This window comes from Pipistrellus kuhlii, unplaced genomic scaffold (genome assembly GCF_014108245.1).
Source record: "Pipistrellus kuhlii isolate mPipKuh1 unplaced genomic scaffold, mPipKuh1.p scaffold_m20_p_22, whole genome shotgun sequence".
NCBI lineage: Eukaryota > Metazoa > Chordata > Mammalia > Chiroptera > Vespertilionidae > Pipistrellus > Pipistrellus kuhlii.
Genome location: NW_023425521.1, coordinates 7,809,813 through 7,829,899, shown reverse-complemented (window position 1 = coordinate 7,829,899; position 20,087 = coordinate 7,809,813). Strand labels below are relative to the sequence as shown.

General features: G+C 46.9%; 1 protein-coding gene and 1 non-coding gene across 4 annotated transcripts; both read left to right on the top strand.

Moving 5' to 3' along the window:
* The first annotated feature begins 1,191 nt into the window (after positions 1–1,191).
* On the top strand, positions 1,192–1,264 carry TRNAR-CCG. Its single transcript has one exon. It is a non-coding gene; the product is annotated as a tRNA-Arg (tRNA).
* Positions 1,265–13,681: 12,417 nt separating this feature from the next.
* On the top strand, positions 13,682–18,349 carry CUNH17orf58 (chromosome unknown C17orf58 homolog). 3 transcript variants are annotated; one of them, XR_006742492.1, is made up of 5 exons: positions 13,682–13,813; positions 15,825–16,325; positions 16,533–16,724; positions 17,342–17,603; positions 17,650–18,349. XR_006742492.1 is itself a non-coding variant. In XM_045586303.1 (4 exons), the coding sequence occupies exons 1-4, from the start codon at positions 13,738–13,740 to the stop codon at positions 17,530–17,532; spliced, it is 960 nt and encodes a 319-aa protein (XP_045442259.1). In that variant the 5' UTR covers positions 13,682–13,737; the 3' UTR covers positions 17,533–18,349. The 3 variants fall into 3 exon arrangements, 2 of the variants coding, with proteins under 2 accessions (XP_045442259.1, XP_045442260.1); XM_045586303.1 differs by having other exon boundaries at positions 17,342–18,349; XM_045586304.1 differs by lacking the exon at positions 17,650–18,349 and having other exon boundaries at positions 17,346–17,480.
* Positions 18,350–20,087: the final 1,738 nt, after the last annotated feature.

Here is a 20,087-nt window from a genome sequence, read left to right as displayed (position 1 = left end):
TATGTACCCCTATGTTCATAGCAGCACAATTTACAATAGCTAAGATCTGAAAACAGCTCAAGTGCCCCTCAGTAGATGAGTGGATAAAATAGCCGTGGTACATTTACACTAGGGGTGTCGAACTCAATCAGAGAAGGGACCAAAATCTAAAATTCAGCCTAAATCGCGGGCCAAATGGTTTACTGAACAGTCATAAACTGTCATTGTGATGGAAACGCAGCGGAGTGCAGTGATGACAGTGCGGTGTGGGCCACATTGCAAGGCCTGGCGGGACGGATTTGGCCCACGGGCCTTGTGTTTGACACGTGACATGGAATATTATGCAGCAGTGAAAAAAAAAAGAAGTATCTTTTACCCTTTGAGACAGCAGGGAGGGACCTGGAGGGTATTATGCTAAGCAAAAGAAACTAGTCAGAGAAAAACAAGTATCACATGATCTCACTCATCTATGGAATCTAACGAACAAAATAAACTGTTGAACAAATAGGTCAGAGAAAGAAGCGTGGAACAGACTGTGGAATCTCTGTAGTTTGGTTGTAATTTTGATGTGGTTGTGGGAGGATGCGAGGACCACATTTACCAACCCGGCCGTCATAACTAGAAACCTCTCCACTTGCCCTTTAAGGAGAAAAATAAATGTAGAATCGTGGGGTAGAAGGGCGGATTTAAAGGAAAGCCTGTTTGCCTTGGAATCCCCCAACAGTCCACAGCACATAGTCGTTTATTGGGTGAATGTGTTCCTTGAGTAAATGCAGGAAAGAACGAGAAGGAAGGGAGAGCCTGCGAGGGGTGGGAAGGGGGAAGTGGGGCGCGGAAGGCGGAGAAGGTCCAGGGGAACTTTGTCGGGTGCAGACGCCAGGTCCTGCCCACGTAAACAGAATTAAAGTGGGAGAAGCACAGCCAGTGGAACTTGCTTAAAGTTCCCCAAGTGCGAGGAATGTGCACCCATGGGAAAGAATACCCCCAAAAAACCCAGCGGACAGGGAGAAACCGGGGCGTGGCGAGCCATGCGCAGGCGCCCTGGCCGGGCCCGAAGCCCAAGCCGAGGGAGCACCAGGGCGCAGGCGCGCGCGCTGCCGCCGTTGGGGCGGCGTCTACAACGCACCGCCCTGCGCGAGGCCGCGGAGCGCGGGGCGGGGCGTGATGATGGCATCGCGTAAGAGGGCGTTGTGAGAGGCTTGTTTGTGTGGTGACCCAGTGGCCTAATGGATAAGGCATCAGCCTCCGGAGCTGGGGATTGTGGGTTCGAGTCCCATCTGGGTCGCGTAGAATTTTCTTTTGGTGGAAGGAAAAAGGCAATAATTTACTGAAATCAGTAAAAAATAGACTGAAATGTGGTTATTTCGGTCTCTGCAGCGGCCTCGGAGAGGATTGTCTTGACAAATGACGAAACGCGGCTCCGTGTTTTAAAAATATTGCAATCGAGGTTTTGTAAGTAGAAGCCAAGGAGTGATCCAAAAGTGGGGTTTTTCCATTTTGCTTAACTTCTTTAAAAGAAAAAAGCCGACTGGACAGCAGATGGCTCCATTCCTTTTTCTGTCTGCCTTCTCAAGGTGAGCTTCACCAGGGGCCGCCACACATGCAAAACTTTCTCCTCATCCTTGTCCCAAGGGGTATGTGAGCAGATCCAGCTGTGCTGGCTCCAAACATTTATTTATTTTTTTTATTAAATTATTATCAACTCCAAACATTTATTTCAAGTGCTAAGTTGAGTTCATAAAAAAGCAATTGTGCTGTAACAACACACAAATATAATGGGCATAATTTATGGTTTCTGTCTCTAAACTATTATGAACAATAAATTTGCAGTTAAAACGTATGGGTTTTGGGGTTGGGGAATGTCTCCGTGTCTATGTTTTATTTGCAAATTTGTGTGATGAAAGAAAACCAGAATTTAAGCGTTTCAGGCCTGGTCAGTTTGACTAGCTTGAAAAAGTTTAAACTCTTCTTACAGAACTTGTATAGGAAGAAGATCACTGAGTTAACTCCTACTCTTGAAACAAAACTACTGCCCTGTTTCCCCAAAATAAGACAGTGTCTTATATTAATTTTTTTCTCCCAAAGTTGCGCTAGGTCTTATTTTCAGGGGATGTCTTATCTTTCCATGCGCTAGGTCTTATTTTCGGAGGATGTCTTATTTTCGGGGAAACACGGTATACACTAAATGCATGCAGTGTCCTAAATTTGGGCCTGAAAAACAAAAAGGGCACTAATGGAAAAACGAGTGGAATCAGAACACAGTCTGAAGTTGGGTTACCAGTAATGTACTAGTGTTGATGTCTTAGTTGTGACAAATGTGCATGGTATATTTCAGCTGTTTGCTATTTTATTTCATTGTACTTACTTCCTTTGTAATGTTGACTAGAGTTAAGGTGACCCCCATGCCAAGTGTGAGAACACCAGTCTCCACTTGGCCCACAGGGACAGTAGCAATACAACCAATTTTGCAGACATCTTGGAGGGGCAGACACAAGGTCGTATCTATCCAGTTGGATGAGCTGCTGGCAGGATGCAATCAGAGCTTCAGGCAACGTGGTTCTGCTGGCATTTGACATCTTGACAGGTGACTTTCCATGCCTTGAACCAAGGCATGTTAGCACTTGACTCCAGCATGTTGTCACCACCCCAGCCAGAAACTGGCATAAATGTCACTGTGTCAGGGTAGCCCATTTCCTTTATGTGGGTGCTGACTTCCGTAATATTTTTCTCCTATCTCTAATGGCTATAGGGCAGCTCAGTGGAATCCATTTTGTTAACACCAGAGGGAAGAGTAGGCTCAAGATGCTTTCAAACATAGTTCGGGGGATGCTCAAGGTACTCAGGGATCCTTGCTGAGTCTAGGGCCCAATCCTGGGAAGCCCAACATCACTAAGGGAGCAGGTGGGCACGTGAGGAGACAAACAATGGCAGAACCCCAAAACATTGGAATTCACGCTTAGTTTATAGTTTGTCCCCAGTAGCAATATATGATGACAGCCCCAATTATATGGAAAAACTCATTTTCCCCACAGAAAGGTATGTTATACCTATAATCAAAGATAGAATCCTTAATAAATGAAAGAATATGGCAAAATTCAGATACTTAAAGTTTTTGCATAAATTTCTCCTTTCCGTTTTAACTGACTCCGATAAATATCATGTGTTTACTAAGATCATGCTTCATTTTTAATTGTAGGCTTTTCTACTTTTCAGTTAAAAAAGGACTATCAACGTGTATTACACATGAAGAAAAGTCACATTTCATGCGTACAGTTCAATTATGTTCACGAACTCAACACACTTGTGGAGCTGGCACCCAGGTCAAGAAATGGGGCATTAGTCACTGCGGAAGCCCCCCTTGAGTTCCCTCCAATCACTACCTCCACCCAGGGTGACCAGGAGCTTTGTTCCTAACAGCATTGTTTAATTTTGCTTGTTTTTTTTTATACTAGATCACTTTGGAATTTTAATTTTAAACTATTGGATACATACAAATATTTACTAGTAGTGTATTAGTTCAAAATTTCAAAACTCATTTTAGAATTTCAGAAAATACACCAGGATTAATATTAAAATACAATTCAATACTATTAATATTCTGAATTGTCAAACTTTACCCTTACTGGGTTGCAGTATGAAACATACAGTAAAGTTGCCATTTTTCTCCACTCCTCTTGGAAATCACATAAAAGCAACTAGGGGGATGAGAAGCAGAACCACAAACACCATCAATGAAACCAGGAGATACCTGAAACTCCTCAAGTAAAAGGGAAAGCTGCTAAAAGCAATGAGGAGCAATGGAGGCAGAAGATGCTCTAGCCTCGGATCTTAGGAAAGGCCAGCAGAGGGCGCTTCTCCAAAGGGAAGGTCAGACTCCTAGGACCTAGAGGTCACCATAATACCTAGTTTGCAAGGACAAGACTGCGTGTGGACAGCGCCTGCTCCTCACAGGGACAGGCCCGTGTGCTGGGTGTGGATTTGCTGTCCTTGCTTGCAGGGCTTCTGCGCGCATCACCACTCCTGGGTGGAGACATTGCCAGTTTGCACCTGGAGCATGGCCCCTCCCACGATGTCCTTAATGATTCACTGGGAGAATGTCTTGCTTTCCTTACCGGTGATCTGGGACTCAGTAGTTGCAGAGGTCCTGGAGCCCAAGGGAGAACTATTTAAACTGTGACACACACTGTCATGGTTCTATTTGTGGGAAGCTGAGGCTGCGCGATGACCAGGGCACTCTTCATGGTGCTCAATCAGTAGAGAAGGGGGCATTGTTTATATCACCCCAAAAGCTATATATTGAAGACCCCACCCAAATCTTTTCTTTAAAATGTAGTTTTATTGATTTCAGAGAAGAAGGGAGAAGGAGAGAGAGATTGAAACATCAATGATAAAAGAAAATCATTGACTGGCTGCCTCCTTGCACCTCGCCCTGCCCAACATGTGCCCTTGGCTGGAATCAAAGCCAGGACCCTTTGGTCCGCAGGCCAACACCCTATCCACTGAGCCAAAGCAACTAGAGCAGCAGGTCTCAATATCTTACTGCTACAGGCTGAGGGCTTCAGTTCCTTGCTATGTGGGCCTCCCGGAGGCTGCTGGAATGTCTGCCCTACATGGCAGCTGGCTTTCCCCAGAGTAAATGCTTTAAGGAGAAGAAAGAAGGCATGCCCAAGATGAGAGTTCAGTCTATTTGTAATCTCATTTTTTTTAAACCTTTTTAAAAAATATATATTTTATTAATTTTTTACAGAGAGGAGGAGAGAGGGATAGAGAGTTAGAAACATCAATGAGAGAGAATCATCGATCAGCTGCCTCTTTCACACCCCCCACTGGGGATGTGCCTGCAACCAAGGTACATACCCTTGACTGGAATCGAACCCGTGACCTTTCAGTCTGCAGGCCGACACTCTATCCACTGAGCAAAACCAGTTTCGGCTGTAATCTCATTTTGGAATACATATCACTTCTCCCATATGCTGTTTGCCAGATTAGTCCTGCTACCATGTGGGTGGAGACACGGGGTGGGGGGAGTGTGAATATCAGGAATCGAGGATCATTGGGGGCCAGCCATTTGGAGACTGGTTACCACCAACTGGGCTTGTAATTATTTTTAAACTAGAAAATATAAAGTACATAGGACAAAAAAAAGTTAACATTTGGCAAAAACTGGGTCATACTTAAACAAGTGTTCATTATATTATTCTCAATAATTTTCAGAATGTAAATTAATTATTAATCTTTTGTAATAAAAATATCTCCCCTGATTGCCAGATGGGAGGGGGGGTTGGGAGGCTTAGTGAAAAGGTGAATTAATAAGGAATTAATAAGTACAAATTGGCAGTTACAAAATAGTCATAAGGATGTAAAGTACAGCATAGGGAATATAGTCAATAACATTGTGGTAATTTTGTATAGAGCCAGGTGGGTACTAGACTTATTGGGGTGATCACTTCATGTTATATAAATGCCTAACACTGTTGTACACCTGAAACTAATATAATATTGAATGCCAACTGTAATTGAAAAATAACAAATATTAAAAATAAAATAAAAATTCCTTCCCCTTAAAAATGCTTGGAGGAAGAATATATTTCAAATGACGATGACAAAGAATTGTGAAGACAGTATCAAAAAATAGCTAGGCATTCTCACAAAAGTACAAAAGAGATGGTCCTTGTGAATCAGGAAACTTCAGAAGTGAGTAAACGCAAATGAAAGAACAATAGGAAGAACCAAAATAGGAGTTAACTAAGAATAATTCCTTAGTATTAAATCCTTATTGGAAGGAGCCAAGGCTGAGATGATACTACTGAAAACAAACTCAGTGACATAATGTACAATTCAAGAACTTCTCCTAGAATGAAAAGAAAAAAGAGATAAAAATGATTAGAGAAAAAATACAATATATAAAAGACACAATCCAATCATCAATATTAAGGAAGTCACAGTAGAATAGAAATATTTCTCAGATTCCTAAGTAAAAATAGTGTGGGTGTACAGATAAATATATTAATAGCTCAAAATTCTTGGAGGGAATCAAGTCTTTAGTCACTAGAAAATGGAACATTTGAAGTGATCTCTACTAATGAGGAATACCACTAAAACAAAGATGATGACTTGACATTATTCAACAAAGTTTGGAAAGTTCTCATCAATGTAATAAAAATTTAAATAAATATTTGAGAGGAAGAGGCAAAATATCATTATTTATAGAGTATATGTTTTTTGTTTTTTTTTAAACTGGGAAAACCCAAGGGAATCAATTGAAAATAGTTTGGACTATTTTTGGATAATGCACAAATTGGGGTATAAACAGTAAGTATAGATATACACACAAATCCATCCATCTATATGCCAAAAAAAAAAAAAAAAACCAGTTAGAAAATATAAAGAGAAAAGAGATCTTTCCAAATTGCATTAAAAATATAGAATACGCCGGAACCGGTTTGGCTCAGTGGATAGAGCATCGGCCTGCGGACTGGAGGGTCCCAGGTTCGATTCTGGTCAAGGGCATGTACCTGGGTTTCGGACACATCCCCAGTGGGGGGTATGCAGGAGGCAGCTGATCGATGATTCTTTCTCAACGATGTTTCTGACTCTATCCCTCTCCTTTCCTCTCTGTAAAAAATCAATAAAATATATTTTAAAAAAATATAGAATACTCAGGAAATACATTTAACAAGAGAAGTGTGAGCTTAGATGAAGAAAATGATAATATTCTGACAGAGGGAAAAGAAGACTCAAAGAAATGTAGATATTCTATCTTCATGGACAGAAAGACAATACAGAAAATCTGTCAAATCTTTTACAAGTTAATCTATACATGTAATGCAAATTCAATAAAACCAACAGGATCCTTAAATTTAGCAGAATAATCCTAAAGTTAACTTGAAAGAAAAACAAACACTATCATATCAAAAACAAATTTTTTATTTTTTTAAATATATTTTATTGATTTTATACAGAGAGGAAGGGAGAGAGATAGTCAGAAACATCGATGAGAGAGAGTCATTGATCAGCCGCCTCTTGCACACCCCCTTCCGGGGATATGCCCGCAACCAAGGTACATGCCCTTGACCGGAATCGAACCCGGGACCTTTCAGTCCCCAAGCTGACGCTCTATCCATTGAGCCAAACCGGTCTCGGCCAAAAACAAATTTTTCAAAGAAATATCTATAATAATAAAAGGGTAATATGCTAATTAGACCCGACAGCCTAATGACCTTCCGGACAACCTTTCAGATGAAGCTGGGGCTGTGAGGGCTGAACCCCTTGCATGAATTTCGTGCATTGGGCCTCTAGTATGTTATAACATGATAACTATAACCATGCCCCACTGTGGGCAAATATGTCAATGATTTTTAATCTATTTCATCTCATGGCACATATAAACTAATTACTAGCATTCTGTGGCACATCAAAAAATATTTTTTTGCCAATCTGACAAAAAAAAATAGGTATAATTTTGATTCATTCACATTGGGTGGCTATTATTGTATTGATTGTTGTCATTTTTTTTACTTGACAATCTGAGGGAAGACAGGTTAACGCCTGTAGTTAAGTAGTCAGGTATGCATGTTTTAAAAATTCTTGTGGCACGCTGGCTGAAAATCGCTGCTTTACATTAAGGGTGACATCTCAATGATGGGAAAGGATGAATTTATTTGCCAATTGGGTTAGACAACTTCCTAGTTATTTGAGAAAAAACAAAATTAGATTCTTACCTCATTCTACATACCAAAATAAATTCCAGATGGAATCGTGATTTTACTACAAGCACTAGAAAAATATAGCTTTATATATATATTTTTGAGATGGAGAAAGGCTTTCTAAGCATGACAAAAATGCCAGGGACATTGTTAGACAAGAGACTGATGGATTTTACTATGCGAAATGTAAACGTTCTCTGGCCAAAAAAATCGCTAAGAAGTTACAAGTCAAATGAAATTCCGTGAGGAAATATTTGCAATATATACAGGGTGGGTCAAAAGTAGGTGTTGTGAGTTCTCGATACATAGAATTTATTCTTGTATTATTATTTAGTAATTATTCTGAATAAACAACTGTAAACCTACTTTTGCTCCGTGCTGTGTAATGGACAAAGAGTTAAAATTCTTGGACTATAAATAGTTCTGAAACTCATAAAGGACAATATGAACATCCTAATAAATAGACAAGGAATATGAACAGGAAATTAAAGGAAATCCAAATGGCCAATAAATCTACAAAAAAAGTGTACAATATCACCCACAATGAAAAAAGGAAAAGAAAAAAAAAAGGAATTAAAGAGAAACTTTTTTAAAAAAAACCTCTTCAGGGTGAAAAAGGTGGAGGGAGTAAGAAGTACAAATTGGTAGTTACAAAATAGTCACGGGGATGTAAAGTACAGCTTAGGGAATATAGTCAATAATATTGCAATAATGATATATAGTGCCAGGTGGGTACTAGACTTATCCCAGGGAAGCACTGTGTAAATTATGTAAATGTCTATCACGATGCTAGACACCTGAAACTCATATAAAACAATAGTGAGTGGCAACTGTAATTGAAAAAATATTTTTATAAGAATGTTCATGGAAATTAAAAAGAAAAAAACCTCTTCAGAATAGCAAGGATCTCAAATACTGATGTTTCCTATCCCAATGTGGGGAAAGAGGCATTGGTGCAGGCCTGCGCTGAACGCTGCTCGGTGGACACTGATAAAGCACGTCTGGGTCCCGCTCAGCAACACACAGCAAAAGTACTGAAGTATCATATCCTTCTACTCAGCAATTCAATGTTTAGGAATTCAGTCAATAAAAATGTTTATGGAATTCTGCTTATTGAAATGGAGAGATGCTGACAAATCATTAAAATAAATTTAAAAAAACACACACATATCGCCCTGGCCGGTTAGAACGTTGGCCTGCACACCAAAGGGTCAAGGGTTTGATTCCCAGTCAAGGGCAGGTAACTGCAGGTTCTACCCCCAACCCAGGTCAGGCAGGTGCAGGAGGCAACCAATCGATGTTTCTTGCTGTCTCTGTCTCTGTGTTTCTCTCTCTTTTAGTGTCTTACTTCCTCTCTCTCAAATCAATAATAAATACGTATATACCATGATCCCACTTTTACAGAAAGAAATTATGATACATATATTTACATTTACATATATGTGTAGAAAAAGTCTGAAAATGCACACCAGAATTTTTAAAAGTTTTTTCTAGACAAATAGAATTACATTTAATTTTTTATTTTTTCTTATCTGTAATATGCAGTTCTGGAATGAATATGTATTATTTGAATAAATTTAAGCTTTTATAAACTACATGACATCTTTTAAATATATATATTTATTGACTTCAGAGAGGAAGAGAGAAGGAGAGAGAAATAGAAACATCAATGATGAGAGAGAATCACTGATTGGCTGCCTCCTGCACACCCCCTACTGGAGATCGAGCCTGCAAGCTGGGCATATGCCCTTGACCAAAATCAAACCCGGGACCCTTCAGCCCAAAGGGCAATGCTCTATCCACTGAGCCAAATCAACTAGGGCATGCTGGGATATGACATCTTTGACTATATAAACTAATACCACTTCTTATTTAAGATATCAAAAATTAGTAAGTCAAACTCTAGAAAACTTTAGCATCAGACTCCCTTCCCCCAGTATTCTTTCTAGTCAAGACCTACTCCCAAGAATGACCATTATCCTGACTTGTAACTCCATAGATTAGTTTTTTTGTTTTTTAAAATATAGTTTACTGATTTTCTGCAGAGAGGAAGGGAGAGAAATAGAGTTAGAAACATTGATCAGTTGCCTCCTGCACACTCCCCACTGGGGATGTGCCCACAACCAAGGTACATGCCCTTGACCAGAATTGAACCTGGGACCTTTGAGTCCACAGGCCGACATTCTATCCACTGAGCCAAACGGATTTTGGCTCCATGGGTTAGTTTTGCCTATGTGTGAACCTTATAAAAAGGAAATTGGACTTTTTTTTTTATTTGTCATCATCTCTATTGTGCTTTTGTAATTGTAGCTCATTTATTTTCACTGCTGTGTTAGCAATGAATATAAGTCATGATCTGCCGCAACAGTCATTTGGGGACAGTGTAGGTTGGCACAGCTGGAGGCAGGGTGCTATTGGTCTGTGGTGGATAAGGCCGGGCATTCTGGTCAAAGCCCTACAACGCACAACAAAGAACCATCTGCCCCAAATGCCGACAGTACCTGCTCTACAGTATTCCACCGTGTCCCTCCAGGGCCAGCCAGTTCTCTGGTGATGGAGACACAGAAAGTTTGACAATGGCAAAAACTGAGAGCAGCCTAAAACATTCCGAATTACCATTCGAAAGAGAACGTGTTATGCAGTTAGGAGATTTCACGTGTACAAAGAGTTTGTAATAACATTTTGGTGACATTTTAACTAAATAAAAACTGGACACAAACCTGGGGGTTCTCACGACCCCCTCCGATTTGACGGTTCTCTCCAATGGCTCACAGAATAGAGGAAGGTGCTGCACTTACGACCACAGTTTTTTTGTAAAGGATGCAGATCTGTAGCAGCCAAAGGAGAGACAGAGACGGGGAGGTCTGGGAGGGCCCAATGGCAACACTTCCTCGTTCTCTCTGCATGGAACAGGGCGAGCGCCTCCCCAGCACATCACTGGGCTCACCGAGCGCCCCTGACTGTTCGCTGGGGCGTGTTGGTAGGCAGGATGGGTGAATCACTGCCCACCCGAGTGCTCCCAATCTCCAGCCTCTCTCCCTTCCTTCAAGGCCCAGGTGGCTCCCAGCCTTGACCATTGAATTGCATGGCTGTTCTTTGTGGTCCCCGCTCGCACAGAGGGCTCTCTCCCAGAGTCCCCCCATTAGCATAAACTCCGGGGCGATCCAGGAAGCTCCTGAATAACAAAGACACCTCTATCACTTGGGAAATTCCAAGGGTTTCAGGAGCTCCATGCCAGGAAGCTGGCACACATTCTTCCTTATACAACGCATAGTGGACGCTCAACAAATATTTGCTAAGTAGAAAGATATAGTCAAAACACCAGAAACTGGCAGGAGAGAGGAAGGCTCTTGGAATCTACTACCCGCCACACACACACACACACACACACACACACACACACCTATTATGGAGATGGACACATGAGGCGAAGAGAAACCAATACTGTTAAACATTCCAATCATATGACAAATTCCTCGCTTTTCTAACCAAGCATCGTGATGATAACGTGGCTTCCCCCATGGCCTGTTTATAGGAAGAGAATGTTCGCCAGGCCGTCATGAGCATGATTTCTTGTGAATTAATAAGTGCCATTCTGGCGTACACAGATCAGCCTCCGAGCTCTGGAGCTTCCCACCGTTTCTGTGGTTCAGAAGTTGCCAGCCAGATGCTGCCCAGCCCCGGACCCTGCAAGCGCTTCCAGGCCGGTGCCATCTGGGAGCCAGGCAGCCGGGCTCTGCCCCTGGGTGCAGGGCGTGGGCTCTGGGGCATTCACAGCATTCCTGCAGCAGAGGAGTTTCTGGAACACCCCACACTGCATCTGCGTGACTCGAATGTCATCTCCAGCAGGTATGTCTGAGATGTGGGTGGAACTGAGAAAGCTGAAGCCTAGTTCGTTTGATTTCACTTGACTTAGAGAAAGAACATGTGAAAGAGGGGGAGCTAGGGATACAGCTTCACTGGGCCCCCAGAAGCACCAAGAATGTCACCGTGTTTATGGGGTCCCGGCCGGAGGCTGGAGACGCTGACTGGTGTTCTCAAGCCTCGCAGGGGCTGGGGAGATTGAGTCCCCCGCTAAAACCTGAGAGAGGAGCACTGGCCTGCCTCCAGCTGTAATTCAATGTGGTGCTCACAACACAACCTTCTGCCGAAACCGGTTTGGCTCAGTGGATAGAGCGTCAGTCTGCGGACTAAAGGGTCCTGGGTCCAGGGCACGTACCTTGTTTGTGGGAACATCCCCAGTTGGGGGTGTGCAGGAGGAGGCTGATCGACGATTCCCTCTCATCGATCTTTCTAACTCTCTGTTCCTCTCTCTTCCTCTCTGTGAAAAATCAATAAAATATATTTAAAAAACAAAAAACCACAACTGTCTGATGCATCATTAGACCTCAGAACCGCCTTTCCCATACCATAGCCTCTCCATTGCACATTCAGGTTTATCCATCTGCTTTTCCAGAGTTTGGTTAACAGGAGTCAATCCCGTGCATCTGGCCTATTGCCGTCCTCCGGGTTACAAGCTGAGGAAAGCCGAGAACCAGACGACAGGACACGGGGACGCCCTTCACCATCCTGCCAGCCGGCGGCCAGACACGCACTCCTCTCCAAGGACCACCTTTACCGCGCTGTGTCCCGCAAACCACACCAGGCCTCGCTGGGGACCCCGCCGCCAGCACCCCTGCAGGATGCTCTCCCGAGAGCCCTCAGCGGCCAGGAGCTCACGGTCACGGCCCTGCAGTCGGCTTTCTTGGAGACCTCGGCTGTTGCCATATTTTCCTCAACCGAAGTCAAACTTGCCACTTCCTAACTTTAACCTACGGTTCTCTCACCAACCAGCGTCCTGTGTGTCTCGGCTGCCGATCCCGCGCTCCTCGGAAAGAACTTAGACGCGGCGGAGTCCAGCCCTCTCCCCACGCCACTGTTCTCCTTCTAGCTTTCCGGTGTCTTTCTGGAAAACTCGACCCCCCACCCGCCCCGAGTCCGGTCAGTCCACTGGCACCATTTATTTCGGAGACACAAGATATCAGTGCAGCAGAAGTTGGCCGTGTCTTCCAGCCGCTGCATCCCAGTGCTGGCTCAGGTGCTTCTGGAAAACGCCTTCATCTCGGTGCATTTCCCCTTGCTTTTGGGGTGAAGCCACTGAAGGCAGAGCCACGCGGGGCAGGCGGTGGGTGGGACGGGGAGCCTGTCTCTGCCCTCGGTGAATATTGTTTTTCTCGGTGCACTCTGAGGAAGAGGCTGCTTGGCCCGGGACCGTTCCAGAATCCAGCCCCTTCCTCCAGGAGATGGGCCCTCACGAGAGGCCTGGGGAGGTGTGTGCCCACCTCTGTCCCCAGCACCTGGCGGGGACAGGCCGGGCGAGTCCTGCCAGCCGGATGCCCGTTTCCACGGGGGTGTGCGGAGGAAGAGGAACAGCTACTTTGCGGATGGCTTTCTTCCTTCTGGTTCTGGAATACAAACATGGTATATGTAGTAACATCGTTTAACCAGACCCAGGACGTGGAGACTTGTTTCTCTTGGAACTCCTGACACATTCTGCGAGCAACTTTGTCATCTGAGACCGCCCTGCCGCGGCCCGAGCTGTCCGAGGCGCTGATGTGCCTGCCTATGGGCTGGAGACTCCATCCAGAAAACACGTCCTGTCTCTCAGGCTCCCCACCCTGTCCCTCACCCCTGGACACCCTCTCCTCTCCTCCGGCCAGCCCTCCCCTCCCCTCCCTTCCCCACCCCGCAGCCCGGCCGCAGACCCACGGGGTTTAGGGGTTTAAGGCTTTAAGGCTGAGGCTGTGCTATCGCTGCTCGGAGGCCGCAGGAGGCACGTCCGCAGGGACAAGTGGGGGCGGCCACGTGCTGTCCCCCTGAGGCCCGGGAGCACTCCCCCGGCTCCCTGCTGCTCCCATGGCCTGTCCAGTGAGTGATCCCGCTTCCCCACAGGCTGCCTCTCATTAGCATGAAGGGGGGTGGGGGTGCGGGGAAGGGGAGGGTGGGGTGGGGGGAGAGAAACAGCAGAAAGCCCTGGCTGGGTTTTCAGAGCCTGGGAACCGCGTCTGCAGAAATGACAGCTAGAGCCTTCTGGCTCCTCTGCTTGATCATCGGATCGTCTCCCGACGCCCCAGGGGCGGAGGGAAAAGGTAAGATCGACGAGCTGCTGAGCCCTGGGAGAGGTATGGGTCCCGGTGCGAGGGGGAGCTGGGGAGGGGGCGCGGGGAAGGGAGAGGCGAGGAAGGGGCCAGAGTTTGCAGGAGAGGAGACTCCGGGTCCGGGTCCCCAAGATGCTGTGTGTCTTGGCAGCCTTTTCCGAAAGAAGCCAGTTGAGCTACCGAAATGATCTGGAGCGAGCCGGGAGGGCTGCAGGGAACGCTGCACGTTCAGCAGCTGCCCCTTCCCGGAGCCCGGAGCCCGGACGGTGTCCGCGGGGGTCCCCGCGCCCCCAGAGCGCGGGTCTGACCTGGGGGAGCCCCCCGGGGGCCGAGGGCGAAGAGACCAAAACCCCGACCTTCCTCCCCTCTCCCCGCGGCCCCAAGGACCGGCCCGGCCACACCTGAGCTTTAAAACGCGCCATTCCAGGTGCCGTATGAACCTAAGTTACGGGGGAATGTAGAAATCAGGACTTTTTTTTTTTTGCTTTTTTTTGGGGGGTGGAGGATGTTTTGTTGGAGTCGCTATCTCTGGGAAAAGGGCTTCCGCACCTCCCAGGGCATTTTTATTTTTATTTTTACTTTGGGCTATTTTTCCACATCGGATGACTTCAGTGGCATGATTTAACCCAACTATCAGACCATCTTTCCCATGACAACAGATGGTGTCAGCCACGGGGAGCGGTGGGGAGGTCAGCAGTGGGCAGTGGGGAACTGGATCGCCACCAGGACTTTGCTCAGCTGTGTGTGTGGGACCCAGCCGGCCGCGATGAGTCAGAACCAGCCTCTTTGCAAAGACACGAGCGATCCCCAGCTATTAGGGCCGGGGAAAGCTGATGGTAAAGGAGATTAACCGTTTGGCAAGATAAGTCACTTTAAATGAGGTGTTGCAAGAAAGAGCTGCAAACGGGGCAGACCCAAGCTCTCCCGAGCAAGAGGAGAGAAATGCTGAAAACCAGCCAGTCCAAACGACAGAGACAGAGGGGAGGGCGCTGGGACCCAGGCAGACGGGCAGCTGATGATGACATTGTGTAACTGGGCATGGAAAGTTGCCCGGCTTCCGAGTTGGCTGAAGTTTGCTCACCCATCTGGCTGGAGCCCTGGGGAATATCATTAATACTTTTTTTTTTTTTTAAAAAAAGTTTGTTTGCATGCCATACTATTTAGGTTTTTTTGTTTTTTTTTTTTTTTTTTTTCTCTCCACCATCCAAGGAGGGGAAATTGTAGGAATGTGTGTGCTTTATACCTCACCAGGGGCCTCTGCCTCCCAGCGAGGCTTTAAAAACCTCTTCGCTGCCGTTTACCAGGCAGGGGGTGTCCAAGAAGCCCGATAAAAAAATCCACTCACACATGCTGGGTTCTGGAGACCGAGATGACAGTGCAAACACGGATGGGAAAACCAAATAGTCGTGTTGTCAGGGGCGCTGACACAATTGGGAGAACCTGCAACAGGAGGCCTCGCCCCCTGGGGTTTGCTCGCGGTACTTTCTCAGCAAACTGGCGGCGGCCAGAAGGCGGATGTTTATACTCGCGTTAGAGAAAGGGCAGAGGGAGCTTGTTCGTTCTCCAGCCCCAGCTGTCAATTACGTTCAGTCCTAGAGAACAAACAGGGGGTTGTCACTGTAAACGCTATCGATCTGGGAAGGTTCCTTAAAAAAGAAACGACATGCTCCCCCGTGGTGAGAAAGTTTCCTTAGCTGGCCTCATGCGTGGAGGGCAAGACCCTCGTCCCCGTCTCCCTTGGGGGCCCAGGAAGCGGACCAGAGGCTGAGGCTTCCCTCCCCTGCCCCCCGGGCGCCTTCCTCCCGCCCTCCCTCCTCCTTCCTTCGCTCCGGGCCGCCGGGCCTCCCCGCCTCCTCTCGCAGGTGCTCGCTGAGTGTGCACAGCCCCCATCTCCTCTCCCCTCCCCTCCCGGGCCCTGTCCTCGCTCTCCCCATCGGCTTGTCCCCCCTCCCCTGCCAGCCGCCCGCCCTCAGCTCCGACTTCTCCTCTCTTCTTCCCACAGCCTCGCCGCCCCGCGACCGCAACCCCGACCCCGGCGGCGGCCCGAGCGCGGAGGAGGAGCCACCGGCCCCGCGGACACAGCCGGCCCCCGAGGCCGCTCCGCCCGCCTGGCCCGACCCGCGGCGCCGGAAGCCCCCGTCGGCTGCCGAGAACCCGACCGGCTTCCGGGAGGCCGCGCGCCCGCCCGCCGGCCCGCCGAGCCCGCGCCTCCCGCAGGCGGAGAACCGCGCGTCGTCGCGCCGCGCGCCCGCGGAGGCCCCGCCCCCCGCGCGCGCCCGCGTCCTGCGCTTCCCCGCCGCGCGCCCGCCCGCGCGCGCCCCCGACGGCCTGGCTCACCCCAACCGGCCGCGCGCCGCCGCGCCGCCCGCGCTCCCCGCGCCGCCGCCGCCGCCGCCGCACCGGGACCGGCCCCGGGGCGACGCGGAGCCCGGCGCCGAGCCCTGCGCGCACGCCTGCCGCGTGGAGCTGGACGAGCGCGAGTCCTTCTGCGCCAGCGAGTTCGGTGAGCCCGCCGCGCCCCCGGCCGCCCCGCGAGCCCTTCCGAGCCCAAAGCGCTCGGCGATGCGCGCGGACACCCCCAGCCCCCAGGGAAACCCACCCACCCGGCCCGTGTGGACGGTGCCTTGATTTGTGATAAACGCCCCGGGGAAAGAGAGAGGAGGCCAGCCTGATGCATTTGTCTAGACTGTGTTGTTTTTTTTTGAAGCAGCAGTGAACGGCATCGTGCACGATGTGGACGTGGTGGGCCCGGGCATCCAGCTGGTGACGCTGCTGGTGGACCGGGACGGGCTGTACAAGATGAACCGCCTGTACATCACCCCGGACGGCTTTTTCTTCCGCGTCCACCTCTTAGCCCTGGACTCCTCCAGCTGCAACAAGACATGCCCAGAGTTGAAACCCGGTACTGAAGCCTATCTGGCCCCTTTTTTAGGTGTCCTTTATGTACATCACCACCTGGAACGTGGGTGCCACAACTCGGGCCTCTCCTCTCCAGCATCTTTGGGGCGAGGGGTATTCTAAGACTAATGGAATTTGGACGACAGGTGTTATTTTGACCACTGTTAATTTAAGCTCCAACAATCACCCCTCCCCCCCAAAGGAACAGCAGGGTTTGGCACAAAGCAGGTACTCAGTATTAGTTGACAAATTGAGTGCATGATTGGAAACACCGTTGCCGGAGTTCATACGGGGCTCTGTTTAAACTGCGTTTAGAACCTTTCTTGAGGGTTGGGACACGATGCCCTCTCACCTGTCTTTCTAGAGATGGGCTCTGGCAAAATCCTGTTGTTACATTGTGATTTGGACCCTCGTTCTCTCAAGTTGAGTGCTTACGGGTGGATTATCTGGTTCTCTTCTAAAGGTCATTATTAGACTGTTTCCACCAGATGTCTGAGGTCCAAAATAATAGAGCAAGACAATAGATTCAAGCTTAGTCGTTTCTTAAGGCTCTTACATTTTCTTGGTGTTTCATGGCATTGAAAAGACACCATGAATTCATACCTTTTCCTTTCCCCCCAGGCAGCAGGTATATTGTGATGGGCCACATCTACCATAAGAGGCGGCAGCTCCCTACGGCTCTGCTCCAGGTCCTAAGAGGGCGGCTCCGGCCAGGAGATGGACTGCTCCAGAGCAGCAGCAGCTACGTGAAAAGGTTTAACCGAAAAAGGGATGTGCAAGTTCAAGGTGCAATTCACACCCAATGCATTTGAACTTACCATCCCAGCATGTCTGGATCGTAAGAGACTTGGAATTGATTAAGACAGGAGAGGTCTATCTTCATGTAATCATGTAATCCCTGCCCCTAAAAACCTGTGTTTTGTGTGAAGGGCCATTGTAATGGGACCTTCCTTTATAATAGGGCACATGGCTCTTTTTTATGAACTAGTTACATAGTTCCAACTCTAATCGTGAAGTTTGTCACCTTCTTATTTACAAGATGCTTCTTAAATGTATGCTTCTGAACTCGGTGGCAGAGTTATTCTTAGTGCTAGTCATGCACCTGGCTACTGACCTGTCCCATTAACAGATCACTGCTTCATGCTGTTTATTTTTAATTATTTTAATTTAAATACATTCTCAATAGAAATCGTTCACAAAAAAACATTTCCTTGATTTTATATACAACATTGAATAGTTTATATCACGTATCAAACCAAATGGCATACCTACAGCATCACATTTTAAGTTCTGTACATAACAGTAAGTGCACTAGTCAAAGACATGTATGGTGTCATATAGATCAAACATATGGGTCAGAGCCCCAAGACACGTTATGAAGTTTTACACTTAAAGAATATTAAAGGGCTTAATTCAAGCAAAATATTACTCAAACAAGTGTTTCTGATGTACCAAAGGGTAAGATAGCTTATTTTCATGCCTCCCTGCTCCTAAAAACCTATGTTTTGTGCAGAAACTGTGAGCTATCCCAATGCTAAACAGAGTCAGGGTGTATCTGATGTCATTTTTCTATTAAGACCAAATATCATGTTTGTTTTGTAAAGCAGTAAACCTTGCCTTGAAATCAGATCTTGGATGCACCTGGTGTTTTTTTTAGCCTCACTGAGCCCCCAAACTCCCTCAAACATACTCACCAAACCCTAGAACTGATACTCAACGACAGCTTGCAAGCACGTGAATTTTAAACATTTTTCCAGTGGGGATAAAAAAAGTTTAACCATTAGCTAATTTCATACTGATTTTTACTTGAACCCACAAAAATATTAACAATTTTATCCCCAGAAGATCAAGCTGTACTTCAGTTCATTTGAAACACTGACGCTGGTAACCCATGGGTGAGATTGCTGCCTAAAGGAAGATCAAAAGGAACTGCACTTGAGAGGAGGCGGCCTATTTGGTTTGAAAGGACATGCATGCAGTGAGCTCAAGAAGTGTGTAGCTGCAGGGGCACACAAGCTCAGTGCCTAGGCGGCACTGCCAGACACCAGTACAGGACCCTCAGACAGTTGAGGGAAGCAAGTAGCAATAGCCTGGTAGGGGTGTCGAACTCAATCAGAGAAGGGGCCAAAATCTAAAATCCAGCCTAAATCGCAGGCCGAATGGTTTACTGAACAGTCATAAACTGTCATTGTGATGGAAACGCAGCGGAGTGCAGTGATGACAGTGCGGTGCGGGCCACATTGCAAGGCCTGGCAGGACGGATTTGGCCCGAGGGCCTTGTGTTTGACACATGTGGTAGAGAGTGGTTGGCAAACTGCGGTTTGCTGCTCTGTTGACTAATGAGTTTGCCAACCACTGGCCTAAGACATAACATCTGAGTGTGATGGGAGATACGGCTACCTTATTTGTCACAAGCATGGGCAGAGAGGTAAAATAAAGGCCGAGAGGTTCTATTGATCTGTGGTGAAAGCATTACTGGAAAAAAAATTTTTTTAGAGAATTTTCCCCAAAATGAGTCTTGCTCGACCATCTTAGAAATCCTACTAGAAAGGCTGAGAACCAACCGTGTTCCTACACCACCTGTTCGCAGTAGAGTATGCAGTGAATGAGGAGCTTCTGGGTTACTTTTAGGATAAAAACGAACTCAGACGTAAGTAGCAGCAGTCATAAAAACCAAAGCTGAATTTTAAATGTCAAGGCTCAGTGGTAGTTTTGAGCAACACGATGGGAAAAAACAATGGCCAGATAGAGAAATGATTGGTTGGATGGTCAGATGTTAGAGCATAAAGTTATAAATATGATCTGGCTTAGAAGTGGGGGGGAGGGGGGAATCACTTTTGCAGAGCCTGAAGGTTAGGGTTTGATTAGACTGATTTGAGAGTACTACTTTCTGAGTTTTGGAAACACAAAATGTCCCAGAACTGTGCCCTGCGTGATGCTAGAAGGCCATCCAGTTAGTACATGCACCGAGGCCAGCTTCTTAGGGTCTTCCTCTTAGAATCAAGGCCATCGTTTAAGACCAGCTTTGCAATGGCAAGAATGAGGCTCAATGAGTTAGAGCAGTGGTGGGCATTGGGCTGGGCACAGGAGACTGAGTTCAAGGGGAAAAAAGACTTTTCTTTTGGTAACGTACACTTTTTTTGATACTGGCTTTTTACCTTTTTACCTAAAAACTGACCTATAATACACCAATTCAATTTCAGGAACAGGACTTTATAAAATAGAAGGATCTCATAATATCTCAAATTATAGCCCTGGCGAGGTGACTGTTGGTTGGAGTGTCGCCCCCTACACCACAAAGGTTGTAGGTTCGATTCCCAATCAGGGCACAGATAGAAGGTAACCAATTGATGTTTCTCTTTCTCTC

What these genes read in the sequence shown, in the direction of transcription:
- CUNH17orf58 (XM_045586303.1), top strand. Translation starts at nt 13,738, where the DNA reads ATGACAGCTAGAGCCTTCTGGCTCCTCTGCTTGATCATCGGATCGTCT. An exon ending in CCCAGGGGCGGAGGGAAAAG is followed by an intron (nt 13,814 to 15,824) that starts GTAAGATCGACG and finishes TTCTTCCCACAG; the next exon opens with CCTCGCCGCCCCGCGACCGC. An exon ending in ATGCCCAGAGTTGAAACCCG is followed by an intron (nt 16,725 to 17,341) that starts GTACTGAAGCCT and finishes CTTTCCCCCCAG; the next exon opens with GCAGCAGGTATATTGTGATG.